The following is an 18,695-nucleotide window of genomic DNA, read 5'->3' as shown; positions in this document are numbered from 1 at the left end:
GTACAGTGCTCATTTTATATCATTTTATTACAAATTTTTGCACTGTAAAATAGTTATTTTTCAATTCATTTCATACAAGTACTGTAATGCAATCTCTGTATCCTAATGTTAAATTTACAAATATAGAATTATTATTTTTATATAACTGCACTCAAAAACAAAACAAGTCCACTCAGTGCTACTTCTTGTTCAGCTAATAAGTAAAAATAAAATAGTTTACTGGAGATAATACTGCCCACTTCTTACTTACAATGTCACCTGAAAGTGAGACTAGGCACTGCCAAAATGGAAAGGTATTTATGTGCCAGATATGCTAAATATTCGTGTTCCCTTTCATGTTTTTGCCACCATTCCACAGGACAGCATGGATATTTGTAATAAAAAATAAAGTGAGCATTGTATAGTTTGTATTCTATGTTGTAACTGAAATCAATATATTAGAAAATGTAAAAAGAAAAAAGCCAAAACAATATTTCAATTGGTATTCTATTATTAATAGTTTGATTCAAACTGCATTGAATCATTATTAATTTTAATTGAGTTAATTTGTTTTGAGATAATTGTTTAAATTAACTGTGATTACGTGACAGCCCTCCTTAGTGGACAAAATAAATACAACTACAAAAAGGTAAACTAACTCATTTGCTTTCGATGTCCATTTCAAACATAATTGCTTTACTACTAATGATGTTGAATGTCAACGAACAGAAGATTAATGCTATAGCAAAACACAAGCCAATGTGTGTTTTGTCTCATTTACAATGTCAACAAAATGGAAGTGTACATCATCTTATCAAAACAGAAGTTAAAAGAATCATTGCTAAAGAAAGTTAAAAGAATAATTGCTAAAGAAAGTATCACGTATATAAGGAATAAGATTGGTATGTTGATACTAATCAGATGACGACAGTACAAATATGTGCCTCTTCCTAATTAAAATAAACTGTTCTGCAGTTCTGGGCTGTTTTCTTAGTGTGAAACAAATGTTAATATAGACATTGTCTTATGGTTCTGTCCAACTTGAAGAACATCCTTATTTCAATAAAGCAATTTCTTACATGGAAAAATAATGTAGGGAAACTATATTTTCAGCTGTGACTTAGTGCAATTTAGCAGCTGAAAAACAAGAATCAGCTCCATAAGCAAAATTTTCAAAATATTCAACACTGACCTTATTCTTTGCTCTTTGAAGAAGTAAATGGGAAAACCAATTATTAGGCCCAGGCTGGCAGTTTTGAAAATTCCACCTCACCTGACTAGTCATCTCTCACAGAGATCACTGTTTAAGAATCACTTACAGTTTTTTGTTACCTGTTGGAGGGCATTCCAAAGGCCACACTGGAGAATAATTTCTGTACTTAATGGAGGCATCTTGCTAGCTGAGCTTTTTCTTGGTCTGCTTCTTTTAACTACTTTCTTTCTTTGGTTTTCCATATAAATTTTAGACCAGGGTTTGCATGTCCTCATCCAAGTTAGCCTCCTCTTTTCAACATCATCAAGCTGTGTTAGGGGCCTTTCAAAAGACTTAATTGCACTCACGCTATTGTCCCAATCCTCAGCAACTTCCTCCTGAGTTTCCTTCATCACAACCTCTGCTGTTTTAATTGTTTCAGACTTACAAAATTGCACTTTGTGTTTACTGTTGCTGGTATATGCCTGGGCCTCCACGTGCCACTGACAGATGTGAATACTGTTCTCATTATTTGTGAATGCATCATTAGCTACAAGGACAATGGCTTCTCTGTCCAGCATATTTGTATTTGTGTTTTTGTCAAGGACTGTAGTTTGCAGAGAACTTTTTCCTGTATGTGTCATCAAATATCCATCTTCATTTTCATTACCTTTTTCATGAGACTCTTCTTTCTTCTCAGAGTTTGGTGATGTCTGTTTTTTGTCTTTTAGATTCTCTGAATTATTTGCCTCTTGTATCTTTCCAACATGTTTTTCTTTTTGTTTCTTTCCCTCTTCTCTTATTTCCAATATTTGTTTCTTCTGCTCCTTTTCCTGATCAATTTTGTCTTCTGTATTTTCTCCTTTTTCTTCCTTCATATTTTTTGTATCTTTGTCTCTATTTACAACTGCTGTGTTTATTGCTATTTTCTCTTTTTGTTTTACTCCTTGTTGCCCTCTTGATACTTCCTGTAGGCTCTTTTCTCGTGCAAGCCTCATACTGACTTTCTTCTTTTCATACTCCTCACGTCTCCTCACCTGTTCCATATATGCTTGTCTTTCAATTTCTTCTTGTCTTTTTCTTGCCTCCTCTTCTTTTTGCTTCCTTTCCTGGATCCTTTTCATCATTTTTTCTTCCTTTTCTCTCTTATCTCTCTCCATTTTTTGTTGCAATTCCTTCTTCCTTTTAATTTCTGCTCTCCATTCTTTTAAGATAGGAGCATATTTTCTGTAAACAACAAATGCTCTAAATCTAGCTTGGATTTTTACAGCTGCTGTATTCCACTGCTCTGCCAAACTTTGTCTTTCTTTTGCTTTCTGCTCTTCAAAGATCCTTTTTGCCTCTTCTATTTGCAACTGTAGTCTTTTGATCAATTCCTATGCCAAAACAATGGATATACATTTTATTCAGCATCTAAATTATTAAAATCTTTCTTAATATGTAATGTGTGAAACAAGACAGACATCGATTTATTCTTAAAATATATTTTATCTTCTGTTAATATGGTTTCTTCTTGGCTTTTTCCAGATTACTCTGGACATAGGATTGTCATCTTATCCACACACAGAGACAAATTCCAGTTTGAAAAGTTGACTAAAGGTTTTGCTTAGCTGAAGAACCTAACTGCTATTTGCAGCTGCTCAAACAAGAAGAGAAATGGATTGCTCAGCCAGAACTAACTGTCTTAAAAGAAGGGCTGCTTTCCCAAATTTAAAAAAACCCTTTTTTTCCTTTTTAAAACCACAAAGGTATCTCTCTTAATCCATATGCTAAAATCATGAAGAAAAGCACAATCAAATTCAATAACAATGAAAGTATCTTTCAATTATTACAATAACATTCAAATTCTTTGACAACGGTCACAAATATAAGTTACCTCATGTTGCTTAAACTTTTCTTGCCAAACTTCTTTTTCTTTTAATAACTCATCTTCCATCATAGCTTGTTGCTGCTGTATAAACAAATAATCTTAATTAAATTATTTTAATATATTTCATTGTGTAACTCACTAAAATCATAGCTATTTATAAAAATCGCATTCTCCAAAGATCCATTTATTTTGTGTTGACACTTGAAGTATAAAAAGTAATCAGGTTGGTCAAATCAGAAAAATCAAGCAGCTAAAAACTCAGATTCAGTATCATCCATTTGATCATAACCTGAAAAACAGAATAAGGTCAGCAAATTGGAACTGTACCCAGATAGCTGCCATCTTGTTCTTCAAAAATCGTCAATCTGTGGTTGAAAATAAAAAGTGTCTACCTATATGGGTCATAAAGAGATCCTTCAAAATGCATGCAAGCTAACTGATGCAATGACGTCTAAGTATGGAACAATAGCTCTGACAGAAAAGTGAACTGCCCTCATTAGAATAGTGTATAGCTCTGAAGTTCATAAGCTCTTTGAAGAAGGAACAATGTCTCCTACAGCTAAATTAAAATTTTATACCAACACATTTTTTACAGAAAACTTGGATTTCAATTAAATGAAAAATTTCACAAAAGTATAAACTTCCACAAAAAATTGAAAAAATCCCTGAATTTAAACATCTGAATCAGGTTCTTCATGGAAGCTGTAATTTGTTTTCCTTATGCCCTCATTCTTCTCTATGGTCTGGGATTCCCAGCCAGAATACATCTTCCATGATGCAACCACTCTCTTGACTAGAGAACTACATGAAGAGAAGAAATTGAGAATAAGGTGCTTCTACACTGCATCATTATTTCAAGATAACTAGAATTATTTCAAATTAACAATGTGAGTGTCTACACAGCAATTCCGTTATTTCAAATAATTTCAAAATAACAGACAGCTTATTCCAAAATCTATAAACCTCATTCTACAAGGAATAATGCTTATTCCGAAACAGCTATTTCGAAATAAGGTGTGTATAGATGCTCCTCTGCTGCTATTTCAAAATAGCCCCTCACCAGGGCCATTCTAACTTATTCCTCCCTGGTGCCTCCTGTGGCTCTAAATAAAGGTAGCAAGTCTACATTAGGGCAGCTTGCCTTGGACTAATTTTGAGGCTTCCCTGCAGTGCAGACGTGCTATTTTGAAAAAAGCTATTTTGGAATAACTATTCCAGAATAGCTTATTTCAAAATAAGCATGCAGTGTAGACATACCCTAAGAAATCAGAACTAAAACTGCCAGAAGACATGCTTTCAGCCAAAACATTTTATTTTGGATTTTTCACAAAAAAAGCCAAAGTTTTGCATGAAAAAAGTCTGAGTTGTGTATTTTGTACCTGTCCAGCATCTAGCATTCTGGGGTTCCATTCTTGTCCAGGGATTTTGGCTGGTATCATACAATAAATATTAACTAATAATGATAAAGCCTAATGGTGAAAATTTAAGTATCATCTTTGTTAAATTATTCACAGCTGATCAAAACAGGGAAGAAGAAAGAGAATCATAATAAAAAACCTTACATGATCTATTCTCAGCAGTATCTCTTTCAAACCACAAGTATGGAGACACTGAGTTGTGCACAGATTTGAGAGGGTACATTTATTCCTCTCTTCGGCATTGGAGCTGTTGATTCAAGTAGTCCAGATTAATAAAGGGGTATGCTATCAATATCTTGTTTTTAAATATTACCTTATGAAGCATCTCTAACTTCATTCTTTCAGTCTCAAATTCCTCCAGACATAGTTGCCTTCTCTTCTTTTCATCCTCATTTTGTTTTTCCTCTATTTCCATCTCAGCTTTTAGTTTTTTCCTTTTCTGTTTTTCAAGTTCTTTTTGTTGCTCCTCCCACAGCTCAAATTCTTGCTTGCACCTTTCTTCTACTTCAAGGTAAGTGAAGCTTACAGTCATGTCATCATTATCTACAAAAATTTAAGCAAGCGCACATTTTGACTAAAGATCTGAGCTCATAGTAATTATTTATCTGAAATCATGAAATATTTTAATATATTGACAAGAAAACAATACAAGTAAGATTCTGTTTGTACAGCCCAAGGACCTGTCACAAGCATGCATACCCACTATACTAGTATTTGTAAGGGGCTCTATGTAGGGCTGTTTGGCAGTCATATCTATGCAAGCATCAGGGAAATGTTCCCTTGGCCAAATATGGACTTTTATAGCTCTCATATTCTACCACAGCAGAATACAGAGACCGCATTCAAGGGTGACATTCTTTCCTAGTCTGTCTATTATGTATTTAAAGTGAATAGTCTATAAAGCAAATGCTCGGTGCCCACAATTTAGCTTCTATTAATGTTCATATTATATTTTGCTTGGAGAATAAGAAAACAGACACATACAAACTTTCTTTGCACTCAGTTGGGGCACTTGAATGAGATTGACGTGCAAAAAAACCTGGATAATCAGACCAAAGAAACATTCTGCAAATGTGGCCCTTAATGTCAATACTACTGAAATTATCAAAAATTAAGATTGGTACCTTTGTTGATTTGGGGACCTTTAAGTTTGCTTAGCCAACCAATACATTAAATTAACTAACAAATGATATTACTTAAATTATTTGTGCATTTGAAATACATTTATTATCAAGACTTTAGACAGGAAAAAATAAGATAAGATCTCAATCTTACAATTGGCAAAGTAACTCTGGTTCCAACATCTAAATCCCATTGTAATATATATTGTACTTGACTTGCATGATTACTCTCATCAAAAGAATAGATCAGAAAAAATACTTTATATGGCAAATATAAGTACTGAACTAATCAGTAGCACAAATACATTTATATTAAGTTAGTTTACCTGCAACAGAACATTCATCAGCAACCACACTGCCAGTTATGTCCTCACTGTTGGGTTGACTATTACTGCCAGGACCAGCACTGGCCTGCATTTCTTCATTTTCTATTTCAGACAGTATCTGAATAAAACCAAACACTTTCTCAGGATAAAATGAAAAGGGATGAAGCTATAACAATCCAAGCCTATTTTAGTCAATTTAATGTTCACACACCACCAGTTAAGACTACTAAACATTTATATCAAATATTATAATTTCATGATCTATGGCAGGGGTCAGCAAACTTTCAGAATTGGTGTGCTGAGATTTAACATATTCACTTCTATTTACAGGTCTGCATGCTGTCGATATTTTTAAAGTCAATAATAGTCCTATTTATAGTAGCTTCATTAACAAATAAATTAAGATGCAAATCTTACTGTTTTAGTAACACAGGATTTTTTTAAAAAAATCATTAAGATCAGAATTTTAGATATCTGCAACAGTCCAAAAAATTCTGTTAAAAGAATAAACTTAAAAAAACAACAAATAGTCTGGGGTAGCACTTTATAGACTAACAAAACATGTAGATGGTATCATGAGCTTTCATGGGCACAGCAACTCTAGTTCCAGCAAAAGAACAGATCAGAAGAAATACTCTGATCAAGCAGCAGTGCAGGCTTCCTGCTGTGTGGGGTAAGGGGGCGGGGCTGGACTGAGTTCCTGCCCATATGCCAATGAAAATCAGCTCACGTACCACTGATAGCATGCATGCCATAGGTTGCTGACCCCTAATCTATGGAATAATTGAATCACAACCAAGGACCCTAACCTGCAAACAACATGCAATGCTTAATCTTATATACCAGGCACATTTGTAGTCCTACTTAGGGAGTGTGTAATTTTAAACGTGCATTAGTCATTGCAAGATTGTTTATTATCTGTAATAACTATTGAATCTAATGTACTACAAAGATTATTTAAACACAGAATACCCTCTTCTTCAATACTTCTGGATCTTCATTGTATTCAGAAGCCAACTCTGCCAAGTACTCTGAAGCATGGTTAGATACTACTTGATAGTGTTCACCTGAGGAGGAAAATGGGAGGGGGAAGATATTGTAAGAAAATGTCTTAATCTAAGTACAGTAGAATCTCAGAGTTACAAACATCACATTTATGAACTGACCCATCAACCACAGACCTCATTTAGAACCAGGAGTATGCAATCAGGCAGCAGCAGAGACAAAAATAAAATAATTACAGTGCAGTATTTTGTTAAACATAATTTACTAAAAAAATAAAATATAAAAAATAAAAAGGTAATATTTAAAAAAAGATGTGACAAGGAAAGGAAACTGTTTCCATATTTGTTTCATTTTAATTGGAGGACTGGGCCACAAGAAATCTGATGAGGTTCAACAAGGACAAGTGCAGAGTCCTGCACTTGGGATGGAAGAATCCCACGCATAGTTACAAGCTGGGGACCAACCAGTTAAGTAGTAGTTCTGCAGAAAAGGACCTGGGAGTTACAGTGGATGAGAAGCTGGATATGAGTCAACAGTGTGCCCCTGTAGCCAAGAAGGCTAATGACATATTAAGTTGCATTAAGGGGAGCATTGCCAGCAGATCCAGAGATGTCATTATTCCTCTTTATTTGGCTTTGGTGAGGCCACATCTGGAATATTGTGTCCAGTTCTGGACCCCCCACTACAAAAAGGACATGGAAGCATTGGAGAGGGTCCAGAGGAGGGCAACCAAACTGATTAGGGGGCTAGAGCACATGACTTATGAAAAGAGGCTGAGGGAGTTGGGTCTGTTTAGTCTGCAGAAGTGAAGAGTGAGGGGGAATTTGATAGCATTCTTCAACTTCCTGAAGGGAGGTTCCAAAAAGGATGGAGAAAGGCTGTTCTCAGTAGTGACGGATGGCAGAACAAGGAGCAATGGTCTCAAGTTGTGGTGGGAGAGGTCCAGTTTGGATATTAGGAAAAACTATTTCACTAGGAGAGTGGTGAAGCACTGGAATGGGTTACCTAGGGAAGTAGTGGAGTCTCCATCCCTAGAGGTGTTTAAGTCTCGGCTTGACAAAGCCCTGGCCGGGTTGATTTAGTTGGGATTGGTCCTGCCTAGAGCACGGGGCTGGACTTGATGACCTTCTGAGGTCCATTCCAGCTCTATGGTTCTATGATTCTATGATTCCAATTAAGATGGATAAAAGAAGCATTTTTCTTCTGCATAGTACAGTTTCAAAGTTGTATTAAGTCACTGTTCAGTTGTAAACTTTTAAAAGAACAATCATAACATTGTGTTCAGAGTTTTAAACATTTCCTAGTTATGAACAACCTCCATTCCCAAGGTATCAGGTTATATGGTAGTCTAACGCTGATGAATTGTACTTTCCTATTATCAGTTCATAAAATCCAAAGTGTGAAGCACAGTGTGTTTTTTCTTTAAAAAAGTGCTCACCACAGGTACTATTTTGAGGAAAAACTCCAAATCCACTCAGACAAGATAGGTTCCTTTAATAGTAATTGAATCTAATTAAACTAATTAAAAGCACTGGATATATACAAATTAAATATTAGAGTAAAAAAATCTATGACAGCAGCATATATTCAAAGAAAAACACTCCACAGGGCAAAACACATTCTCCAGCTAGAAGGCACTAGTAAGTTTGGTGTGGTTACTTGTACAGCATTAGAACTGCGTTAAATTGAAGCTCCACAAAAGGACAATATAAATAACTAGGCATATATTATATTTAGAATATATATAATTCTTACTACTGATAAAACTGAAGAAGCTTCCCCTAAGTGCCCTGCCCGCACTACTTCCCATAGCTCCCATTGGCTGGGAACAGCAAACTATGGCCAACAAGACCTGCGAGCAGCCATACCTGCAGATGCCCAAGTAAACAAAGAGTCTGGCAGCCCACCAGAGGCTAACCCTGGCAAACCGCATCTGACCTGTGGGATGCTTACTGTGCACCCCTGGTCTCAAGAGACTAAGTAGTACTATTTCAGGAAGTAATTTTTTGAAATTACTTATCAGAAGTGGCTCTGGGACCTGTGTCGAATAACCAAGTGCAAGGCTGCTCCCTAGCAAATACTATATCTGGATTAGGTCCCTAGAGATTACAAGTGCTAAACATGTGTATTTGAAAAGAATATTAAAAAGAAAACTCATGATTGACCGGAATAGTCTAGACTAGAGCAATATTTCTCAAGCTTTTTGATACCAGCGACCAGCTCACTGCCTTCCAAAACTGTTTCAAGAAGATCTCAGGGACCAGCACCAGTCCACAGACTGGTAACTGAGAAACACTGGACTCCTTGTGGAGTCTGCAAAATTGGAGCTTCAAGAAACCAGAAAGCAAAGGAACATTATGCATCACTCTTCAGTCAGTGAAGTCAGAGGCAAGTGTAGGGACATTCTGGAGCCTGGATGGTTTACCAGTAGTGGGGTAGGAAACAATTATGCAGGATACAAAGAAGGAATTTAGGATGAGATACCTTCAAATTGCCCTCAGTACAACACATGCATAAAATGCCTTTGTACGCTCATCTAAAATTATGCAGTTATTACCACAGAAATGTGAGTATATCCTTGACTGAGTCAACGAGGCAGAAAAGAATGCAGGTTTTAAGCACTCTTATACTAATAAGAATTTATTAATAAGAGTCCATGCTATGTTTCAGGTTAAAAAAACAATACAACCTCAAGCCCTAGGCAGTCCAGCCTATAAACGATTAATCAACTTTTCTACAGCACTGAACAGGGGCATATTTCTTGGCCAATCCTTTACAAACTGTTTTGTAATAATAAAAATGATGCATACATACTATACAGTTGGAGTGGGCAATAAGAGGCATGTGGGCTGGACGCAGTTCATCGGGGTTAGTATCCGTCAGCCCAACAGGAGCTATCCTTGGCAAACTGTATCCACCCCTGCTATACCAGACCACATACTTTCCAGAGAACTTCTGAAAAAGGACCATAGGAGCTTCCATACTGGATGATGAGTTAAAGTTGCGCAGTAGGTTTCATAGTTTTGTTGCATTTGAGGATTTACATTATATTACTGATGGCTGTTAGTTTGATTTATTTTGGTAATATAAGGGCTTGAGGGGGACATCACACATCAATTTATTATGATCACAGCTTACTTGCAGTTTCTTCATCTTCTACATCTTGCAATATAAGATTTTCAGTATTTTTACTTCTGTTCTTCACAAAGTTTAAATAGTACGTAACTGACTCTGGTAATCCATTTGAAGCCTAGAAATAATAATATTTTAATTAAATTCTGTATTTTCATCTCTGTCAAGACTACAGGTAAATACTTAACATTCTTAACTAAGCTCCATGGTGTCTCTGCACAACTATTATTAGAGCACTAGCATCAGCCCCAATACACAAGTTTATCCTCTCAGGCTGTGAGATTCGCTTCTGTTCTTTAGTGTTTCAGTGAGGGACACACAGTTAAAGATGCAGATTTCAGGAACTGTTGCTACCTCCTACAGATCATGCATTTTCCCCCCGTCCAATCATGCCTTAGTTCCATTATTGTGTCACTCATTTAGACTGCACAGCAAACTAATTACTCCTGCCTTGTAGAAACATTTTTCTAATTGATATGGTTTTTGTTGTTGGTTTGATCCAAAATGAATAAAAGGACAAATAATTCACAGTAGAGGAATCACACATCAGGCGTGGGGTCTTAGTTATTGAGATATTACATTTTTTGAAGGACAGGTTAGATTCACAAATACACATCTACCAGGGACTTGAACCTGGGCCTCCCATGTCCCCTAACAACAAATTATGTAGACTTTCAATCTCTTTTGATGTAATTGTCCCACTTTTGATACATTTAATGTTTAGTGGGTCAGCAATAGCACAGTTAGTTGACTGTTGGTTAAGCTATTTTTCTGAAGTGTGAGCAACCCACCAGGCTCAAGTCCCTATGTTGAGCTAGGAGCCCATGGTTCCCTATACTGTAATCAAGTATGCTAACTGCCGTCCACCTACTATTTTAGGGTGGATGGGTCTCTCCCTCTTTCAGGTGCTGCACCTGAAAAGCTCCCGCCGCCCTCTCTCCCCCATTAAAATTTTATCAGAACCATTCCATTTCCACAAAACCTTTCAGTTCTGACAAAACATTTTTGGTGGGGCAAAAATTTTCATTTATTTTCTTTACAGTCAGTAATCCCACTTATCACCCCTGATTAGCCATTCATTGACTCAAATCGCTATTCCCTCCCTCCTTCCCCCTCACCCCACCTTCTGTACTAAATCTGATTTGTCAGTTTAATAATATGTTCACTTTTTTCACTGTATTCCTTTGGTATATATGGTCATGTCAATTCTCTTCCAGAATATGATCTGAGGAAGTGGGTCTGGCCCACGAAAGCTCATCACCATCTTATTAGTCTTTAAAGTGCTACATAGTTTTTCCTTTTGTTTTAGCAAGATCAGACTAACACGGCTACCTCTCTATTACTCTCTTACTTAATTATTGATAATTTCAGTGGTTAGACAAAATGCACTGGGTTGGGAACAAGATGCTGCTGCAAGGAAGTAAGTGAAAAGTACAGAAAAGATGGATGAAAGAAACAAAGCAGAGGTCACAGCAGCCTAAAGGGGAACAGATTGTCCTCAGAATGATGAATGCTACAAGAAGGCACTAAAAAAGTAATAAATAACTAAATGTTTAGTTACTAAATAAAGACCATACAGTCCCCTTGATCTCTGTAAAAAATTCTTATTGACATCAAAGAGAATACCATGGTGCATCTGGGAAATGTATAGCCCTGGACCATAATTAATCATAGAATTTAGCTCTCTGAAATGAGCCTACAAATGACTCACCTACTTCTACAGTACCCCACTTCTAATAGTACTCTACGCTGTCCCCAACCACATAAGTCACATTAAGAAAGCACAGAAGGGCAATCAGAAGCAGAAAAGTGAACTTAATTGTGTGGAATATCATCAACAAATTTCTCACCTTGACAAAAATAAGGGTTCTCACCCTCGTTGTTCAGTTTGTATTTGTTTTTCCTGATTAAAGGCCCCCATCCTGTGAAGAACCCAGTGCCTTCTGATTGTTGCTAAGCAGCATTAATGACTTTTTAAATCTACAGGAGATTAAAGTGTTCAGAAGCATCCAGAAAACACTTAGTACCTTGGTGATCCTGAACACTGAGAGGTCCTGACATTCATTATTGAAAATGGAATTGTGATAGCTTAGGGACTGTCCGGATCAGGCTTTATGTTTTGTAATGGACTCACACTGGCCAATGTGCTAGGAGCCCTCTGCCAATGGGAAGTGGTGGTTTACAAAGAGAAAAGATTCTAATGATGGCAATAACAGAAAGAATCTTTGAGGTTTATGATCATAGTAAAGATTTGAAGGCAAGGATGCACACCTACAGAAAAAAGGACAACAGAGAATAAGTGATGATGGGAGCTGGATGCTAAAAGAGGTGTGTGATGGGGTGCCCGGACCCCGCACTTTTGGTGTTGGTGTGGCCCTCTGGGGGTGCACACGCTGCTGCAGTGGTGCTGTGTCGCCTGCTCTTGGGCGGCGGGGCTGAATCCAGCAGGCACCAGGACCCAGGGGGAACGCCTCCCGCTGAGGAGCCCAGCACGATATGCCAGATGGTGAGCGTGGATATGCCGGCTGGCAAGAGAGTATAAAGAGGCCTGGGCCAGAGGGGGGAAGGAGAGCCAGGTGGGGCCAACTGAGGAGGGGCCAGAAGAGAGACTCCTCTCCGCCAGTCCGCCTTATACCTGGCTTTGGCACTGGGAGGGGGACGGGACCCCCCCCTCCTTCCTCCAAAATCCCCAGGCGGAGTATGGACACAGTCTCCCCAGCAGGTACCCCCGGATGCTGAGCTACAGGAGAGCCTGACCAGATGTAGCGACTACCCCGTGACGAAGGAGGTGCTGGTACTGAGAGGGCGAAGCCAAAGCGGGGACATGGAAGACCTGGTGGCAAGTATCACGACTGGGCAACTGGCACAGTGCGGTGGAACAGGGAAGCACCCTACGGACTCGCACAACCCCTAAGGACCAGAGAAAAGTAGGAAACGACCCAGGACAGGGCTGTTGGTCCCAGAAGGGGGTGGCGTGCTTTGGCTAGGGACCCCCACAACTCCTGACAGTGGGGAATACCTCTGCCTTCAGGGTCCTGGGTTGGGGCCCGGAGGTGAGGGAGGGCCCGGGCCCCCCTACCTCTCTTGAAGACAAGCCCATGCAACAGCCAGAATTGGCCTCAGAAGTTTGGGGGACTGAAGGAACTGGTCTGGGAACTTTGGGGACAAAGGGAACTGAGCTGGGTTTTTTGGGTGCAGGGGTCTCAGGGATCCCCAGAGCAGTGACTTACGATAAGGACCCCTGAGGGGGTACCAAGACCCCTCATAAGGTGACAAAGAAGAGCCACAGATATTTCTGTTATGTAAAACACATGTATTTCCATGATTATATATTAGTCCATAAAGAGTAAATTAATTGATTTAGATTTAGATTTAATAACAAACAAGTGAAAACAGAGAAGGCAACCTTAACAGGCATCACCACATGCTCTGCCTGCTATGAGAACTGATCCAAAACTCAAAGTTAACGAAATAAGGTTGGGAAAAGATCAAGCTCACTTTGGCTTTCTTTCTACCAAAGATGTAAACTCTCAATTAATCAGTTAACCAGTTAAATGTTCACCAGTCAAAAGTTAGGTCAACCTAACTGACTAACTAAGACTTAGGTTGGGGACCACTCCAGCCCAGCTGAAGCAGCCCCCAGAGTGCAAGGCTTCCACCCTTGGCCTGGCTGCTGGCTACTAGTCCTGCACTGGGGATGGGGATGGAGCTGGAGCTGGCTCAGCCAGCTACTGGCCCCCACGCGAGGGCTGGGGCTGCTGCCAAATCCCGGGTCCGAGGCCCCTCAAGAGCAGCCCCTGCATGCAGGGTGTCCTTGCTCTGCATGGATAGAGTATGCTCTGCAGGAGTAATCCCTGTTTGCAGCGCACCCAGACTCGCCGCGGACAGAGGCTGCTCCAGATGCCAGAGCACCCTCTGTTTGAGGGATGCCCAGGTCTGCCACAGGCAGAGGCTGATACAGATGACCGCAGACTCTGTCTGTGGCTCCTAATCCAAACCCTCTGCCCACAGCAGACAAGGAGCTGCGTGAGCCCCCACTGGTTACCAATTAACTGGAACTGGTAAGCATTACCCATTTAGGATGATGCTTACTTAAACTGTTAACCTTTCACTTCCAAACTTCCTACATTCCTATTTGATACCTAAATAAGCCATATATAAAGAAGTCCTCAGTCAACCTCCTTAGTTTTGATATTAAGAAATCTCTCCTCAATTTCTGTTTAAAAATTTCTTTTCTCAGTTTCATCCCATGATTACCAATTACAATCTACATGACCTGCATTTAGCAACTTTTCTATTTCCACGGTATTTTTATCCTCCAAATAACATGTTCCAAAGACTGTGATGCATAAACTACTAAGGGCCTGACCCTTTTGGATGCCAGAGCCCATGAAGAATTCACTTGAAGATTGAGATCCTACAAGAATAGGACATTCTGTTAATCTTTCCACATACTGTATTAATCTCTCTTGTCCCATATTTCTTCCCCACCCCTTTGGTTCTTCTGATTTCCATCTAGGTTATTGACATTCTAGTGCATAGAACAATAAGCAATACAGGCAGTCCCAGGGTTACGTACAAGATAGGGACTGTAGGTTTGTTCTTAAGTTGAATCTGTATGTAAGTCGGAACTAGCGTCCAGATTCAGCCGCTGCTGAAACTGACCACCAGTTCTGACTTACATACAGATTCAACTTAAGAACCCCAAGCTTCCCCAAGTCAGCTGCTGCTGAAACTGATCAGCGGCTGATTCCAGGAAGCCTGGGGCAGAGCAACTCTGCCTCGGGCTTCCTGTAGTCAGCGCTGGTCAGTTTCAGCAGAAGCTGACTTGGGGACGCCTGGGGCAGAGCAGCTGGGGTGCTGCTGGGTTGCTCCAGTAGCACCGCTCCTTGGCGCTACTGGACCAACCCAGCAGCACCCCAGCTGCTCTGACCCAGGCGTCCTGATTCAGCCACTGCTGAAACTGACCAGCAGCGGCTGAATCAGGACCTGGGGCAGAGCATCTGGGGTGCTGCCGGGTTGGTCCAGTAGTGCCCAGAGCGGCGCTGCAGGACCAATTGGCAGCGCCCCAGCTGCTGCTCCAGGGTCCAAAACAAAAGCCTGGTCTGCTGGGGGGGGGGGGGCACACTAGCCGCGCCCCCCCCCCCAGCAGACCAGGGACACGGGGAGCAGAGCCGCAGCGGCAGCGGGGTGCCGCGCCTCTGAGGCTTTGCTCTGGCAAAGCCTCAGAGGCGCGGAACCCCCGCGCGGCTGCGGCTTCAGTCCTGTGCCTGTGGTCTGCTGGGGACGGTCCCCAGCAGACCACAGGCACCACGACTGAAGCAGCAGCAGCGGGCGGGTTCCCGTGCTTCTGAGGCTTTGCCAGAGCAAAGCCTCAGAAGCGCGGGGAACCGCAGCTGCTGCCGCTTCAGTCGCGGTGCCTGTGGTCTGCTGGGGACCGTCCCCAGCAGACCACAGGCACGGGACTGAAGCAGCAGCAGCGGCGGGTTCCCGCGCTTCTGAGGCTTTGCTCTGGCAAAGCCTCAGAAGCGCGGGAACCCGCCCGGTGCCCCTGGACTGCTGGAGACAGTCTCCAGCAGACCAGGGGCACCGGAGCAGCTTACGAACGGGGCTTTCTCGCCCCGGAGATCGCAGGTAGCAATCCGCTACCTCGACCTCTGGGGCGAGAAAGCCCCGTTCGTAAGTGCGGATCCGACTTAAGTCGGGGACTGCCTGTATTCATTGTGCTCTTGAGGTACTTTCTGATTTTGATGATATTGGAACCATTCCAAAAAATAATACTGCATAGACTTCTATGTAGAATTATGTCAATCAATTTGGATGCAGTGTTGTTGCAGCTGTATTGGTCCCAGGGTAGAAGAGAGACAAAGCAGGTGAAGTATAAGGTGACCAGACATCCCATTTTAAAAGGGACAGTCGCCTATTTAAGCTTGCCTGCAGGTGTCCCAACTTTTTTTTTAAAGGAGCAAATTGTCTCGTATTTTCTCTCGTCCCATTAGTACTGTTGGATCCTGCTTCTAGCTGGATCCCTGCTTGCCAGAGACCTGCCTATCAGCAATGTGTGGAAGGGTCCAATGGCTGTTGATGGATAGATGTGCAAGCTTAGTGGAAGGGGAAATCTACAATGCACAGAAATGCAACACAGCTCTCCCACTGTCCCTGGATCCCATCTTATTTCCAGGTGGCACTGGCTGTATACTGTGAGCTATGTTGGCTGGTGAGCACAGGCAGGCGACAGGCATCAGCTGGTTATGTGTCACCTCTGCTACCTACCCATCGGCCCTTTACATGCTTCTCTTCTTGCTGTCGTCTCCCTGCTTTGCCCCTTTGCCTTCCTCAATGCCACTGCTCCTCCATAACCCTCCTGGTATGATGCATCCCACTTCCTGCACTGTACAGAGAACCAGCTCTTGGTCAGAGTGCTAAGCTCACCAACAGCCTGGCTTCTTCCTTCCCCCACAGTGACTGGCTGAGTCAGCACCCCAGGAAAGCCCAAGACCCTGCTGCAGTCAGGTCAGTCAGTCACCTTTCCTGTGTGAGAAGGGTTTAGGAATGTGCGTGTTACACCTTTCCCCATGTGAACTAAATGAAAAGAATCTAACTACACAATATTTCTTTTGAACTAGGCCTCAGTCAACTTGATGCTAATTTGAATGTTTGTACTGCATAGTTCTGGCTGATTGCTACTGAACTCGCTTGAATATGAGTAATTTACCAATTCACATATTCAGCATAGGAAAATACAGTCGTCCATTGGGCAGGGGCAGTAAAGCACAATTTCTCAGCTCCCATTGGGCACTTTCCAGCCAATAGAAACTGAAAGATTTTTCTGGGGGCAAGGGCAGCACACAAAGCCTTTCCTGCTCACAGCAGCAGAGAGAGCCACATGGAACAGCAGGTGGTGACTGCTAGCAGGTAGGAAGTCTGCCTGAGAGTGCTGCTGGCCAAAAACTACTTAGGTAAAGTACCTCTGGATCAGAGCCTGCCTCTGAAACCCCACCCCCTCCTGGATCCCTTCCTATGCCCCTGCCCCAGGCCAGAATCCTCTCCTGCACCCATATCCCCCCATGGATCCCCGCCCACCCTCAATCCCATGCCCCAGGTCATTACCCAAATGCTCTGTACACTCCTGCTCCCTTCACCCCAGATCACAACTCCCTCTCCAACCCCACAGTCCATAGAAAAGTGCAGCCCTTAGCCACTTACCAAAATCTCAGCGTGCCCCCTCATCAAAATGCATTGCCCTCCCTTGCTCTAGACTTTCTGATGCCTAGAGTACGCCCACAAAGAGGCTAGAAACGGCACACCAAAAAACACAAGTTTGCCATGCAAAAGTAAAGGCAGTACTATTTCTTCTGTTTCTATCAAACACTTACTGTTTCACCATCACTCCAAGCATCTGCAGATAAATCAGAGCTGGGATCATCTTCTTCAAGGGAAGTAACACTGATTCTGCTCAATTCTATATTAATTTCTTCTTCAAGTTTTACATCATCATCATCATCTTCCATAGCTTTCTATAATAAAAATGTAACAGAAAAAAGGGAAAATAAGATCCAATACAATAGTAGATTTGCATTTACTGCTAGATTTGTGGCTATAGTACTAGGGTAACAATAATTTTTGATGGGGGACACTCCAAGAATTTGGTAAGTTGTCAAGGACCACACCCTTCCATTATATTAATGGAGGAGTTGCAGGGTGTAGGGAAGAGTTTGGGTGAAGGAAGGAGTTGTGACGTGGGGCAGGGAATTGGGATGCAGGATGGGGGTACAGGATCTGCGAGGGGGTATAAGTGCAGCAGAGAATTCTGACCTGGATAAGAGGTGTAAAAGGAGATGCTGTGTCTGGACTGGGTTGTGTTCTAAGACGGGAGTGCAGAGATGTGTGTTATGACCCAGGGCAGGAGGGGGTTGTGACCTGAAGCAGGAGATTGGGGTGCTGAGTCTGGCAGGGTGTATCAATGAAGGAGCAGAGATGCAGAGAATTGGCAGGAAGGACGGGATGGTGTGCATAGGGCAGGCTCTGGCTGGGAGGCACTTACCTTAGGTGGCTCCTGACCAGCAGCCCAGCAAGACCCTAAGGAAGGTTCCTTGCCTGCTGCAACACTACACGCTACTGAGAGTGGCCAGCTGCGAGGGCCATGTGCATCTCTGTAGGGATAACATATCAATGTATTAAAAATGTGATTCCCCAAATGGAAGTGACTCCCCATAATTTGTTCCCCACAACTTAAAGTGTTTAGATTTATTATTAATTCTTCTTATTATTATTATTTGTTAAGATTGTTAAATGTTTAGATTTATTATTATTAGAACTGTTAAGAATATAATCCTATGTAGCCAGAAACAGCCCCCCCCCCCCCCCCCCCCCCCCCCCCCCCGTGCTCCAGGGCATGCTCAAGCTTGTGCAAGGGGCTGCTTGAAATTGACATTGCAGAAATACATTGTAACAATGCATTGTCAAGCCACTAACTCTGCTATGGGAGCAAGCCCTGTAATTGACTAAGGGCATTGTTACTTAATTGACGCCTGTTCTCTTTAAAACATTGTAACTTTATTCAGCACTCAGAGAATGTTTTAAGCAATACCACCCAGAAACTTTTTGTAACTACAACTCTGAGATATGTAAAGTTATTATTATACAAAAATG

General features: G+C 41.4%; 1 protein-coding gene across 5 annotated transcripts in view; it reads right to left on the bottom strand.

Annotated features, from left to right (window-relative positions):
• Positions 1–18,695, bottom strand: part of LRRIQ1 (leucine rich repeats and IQ motif containing 1) — a 172,978-nt gene that overhangs the window by 150,001 nt on the left and 4,282 nt on the right. For 3 of the 5 annotated variants that reach the window (XM_075932613.1, XM_075932602.1, XM_075932621.1), the window contains exons 2-9: positions 18,088–18,196; positions 17,420–17,560; positions 10,050–10,161; positions 6,879–6,973; positions 5,907–6,024; positions 4,773–5,002; positions 3,048–3,122; positions 1,312–2,547 (exon numbers count right to left, since the gene is read on the bottom strand). In XM_075932613.1, coding sequence (XP_075788728.1) covers positions 1,312–2,547; positions 3,048–3,122; positions 4,773–5,002; positions 5,907–6,024; positions 6,879–6,973; positions 10,050–10,161; positions 17,420–17,554 — 2,001 coding nt within the window. In that variant the 5' untranslated portion in view covers positions 17,555–17,560; positions 18,088–18,196. The remainder of the gene's footprint in view (positions 1–1,311; positions 2,548–3,047; positions 3,123–4,772; positions 5,003–5,906; positions 6,025–6,878; positions 6,974–10,049; positions 10,162–17,419; positions 17,561–18,087; positions 18,197–18,695) is intronic. The other 2 variants (XM_014568997.3, XM_075932608.1) reach the window with 2 other exon arrangements.

The sequence above is a fragment of the Pelodiscus sinensis genome, chromosome 1 (assembly GCF_049634645.1).
Source record: "Pelodiscus sinensis isolate JC-2024 chromosome 1, ASM4963464v1, whole genome shotgun sequence".
Lineage (NCBI taxonomy): Eukaryota > Metazoa > Chordata > Testudines > Trionychidae > Pelodiscus > Pelodiscus sinensis.
This window is presented reverse-complemented; position numbering and strand designations above follow the sequence as displayed.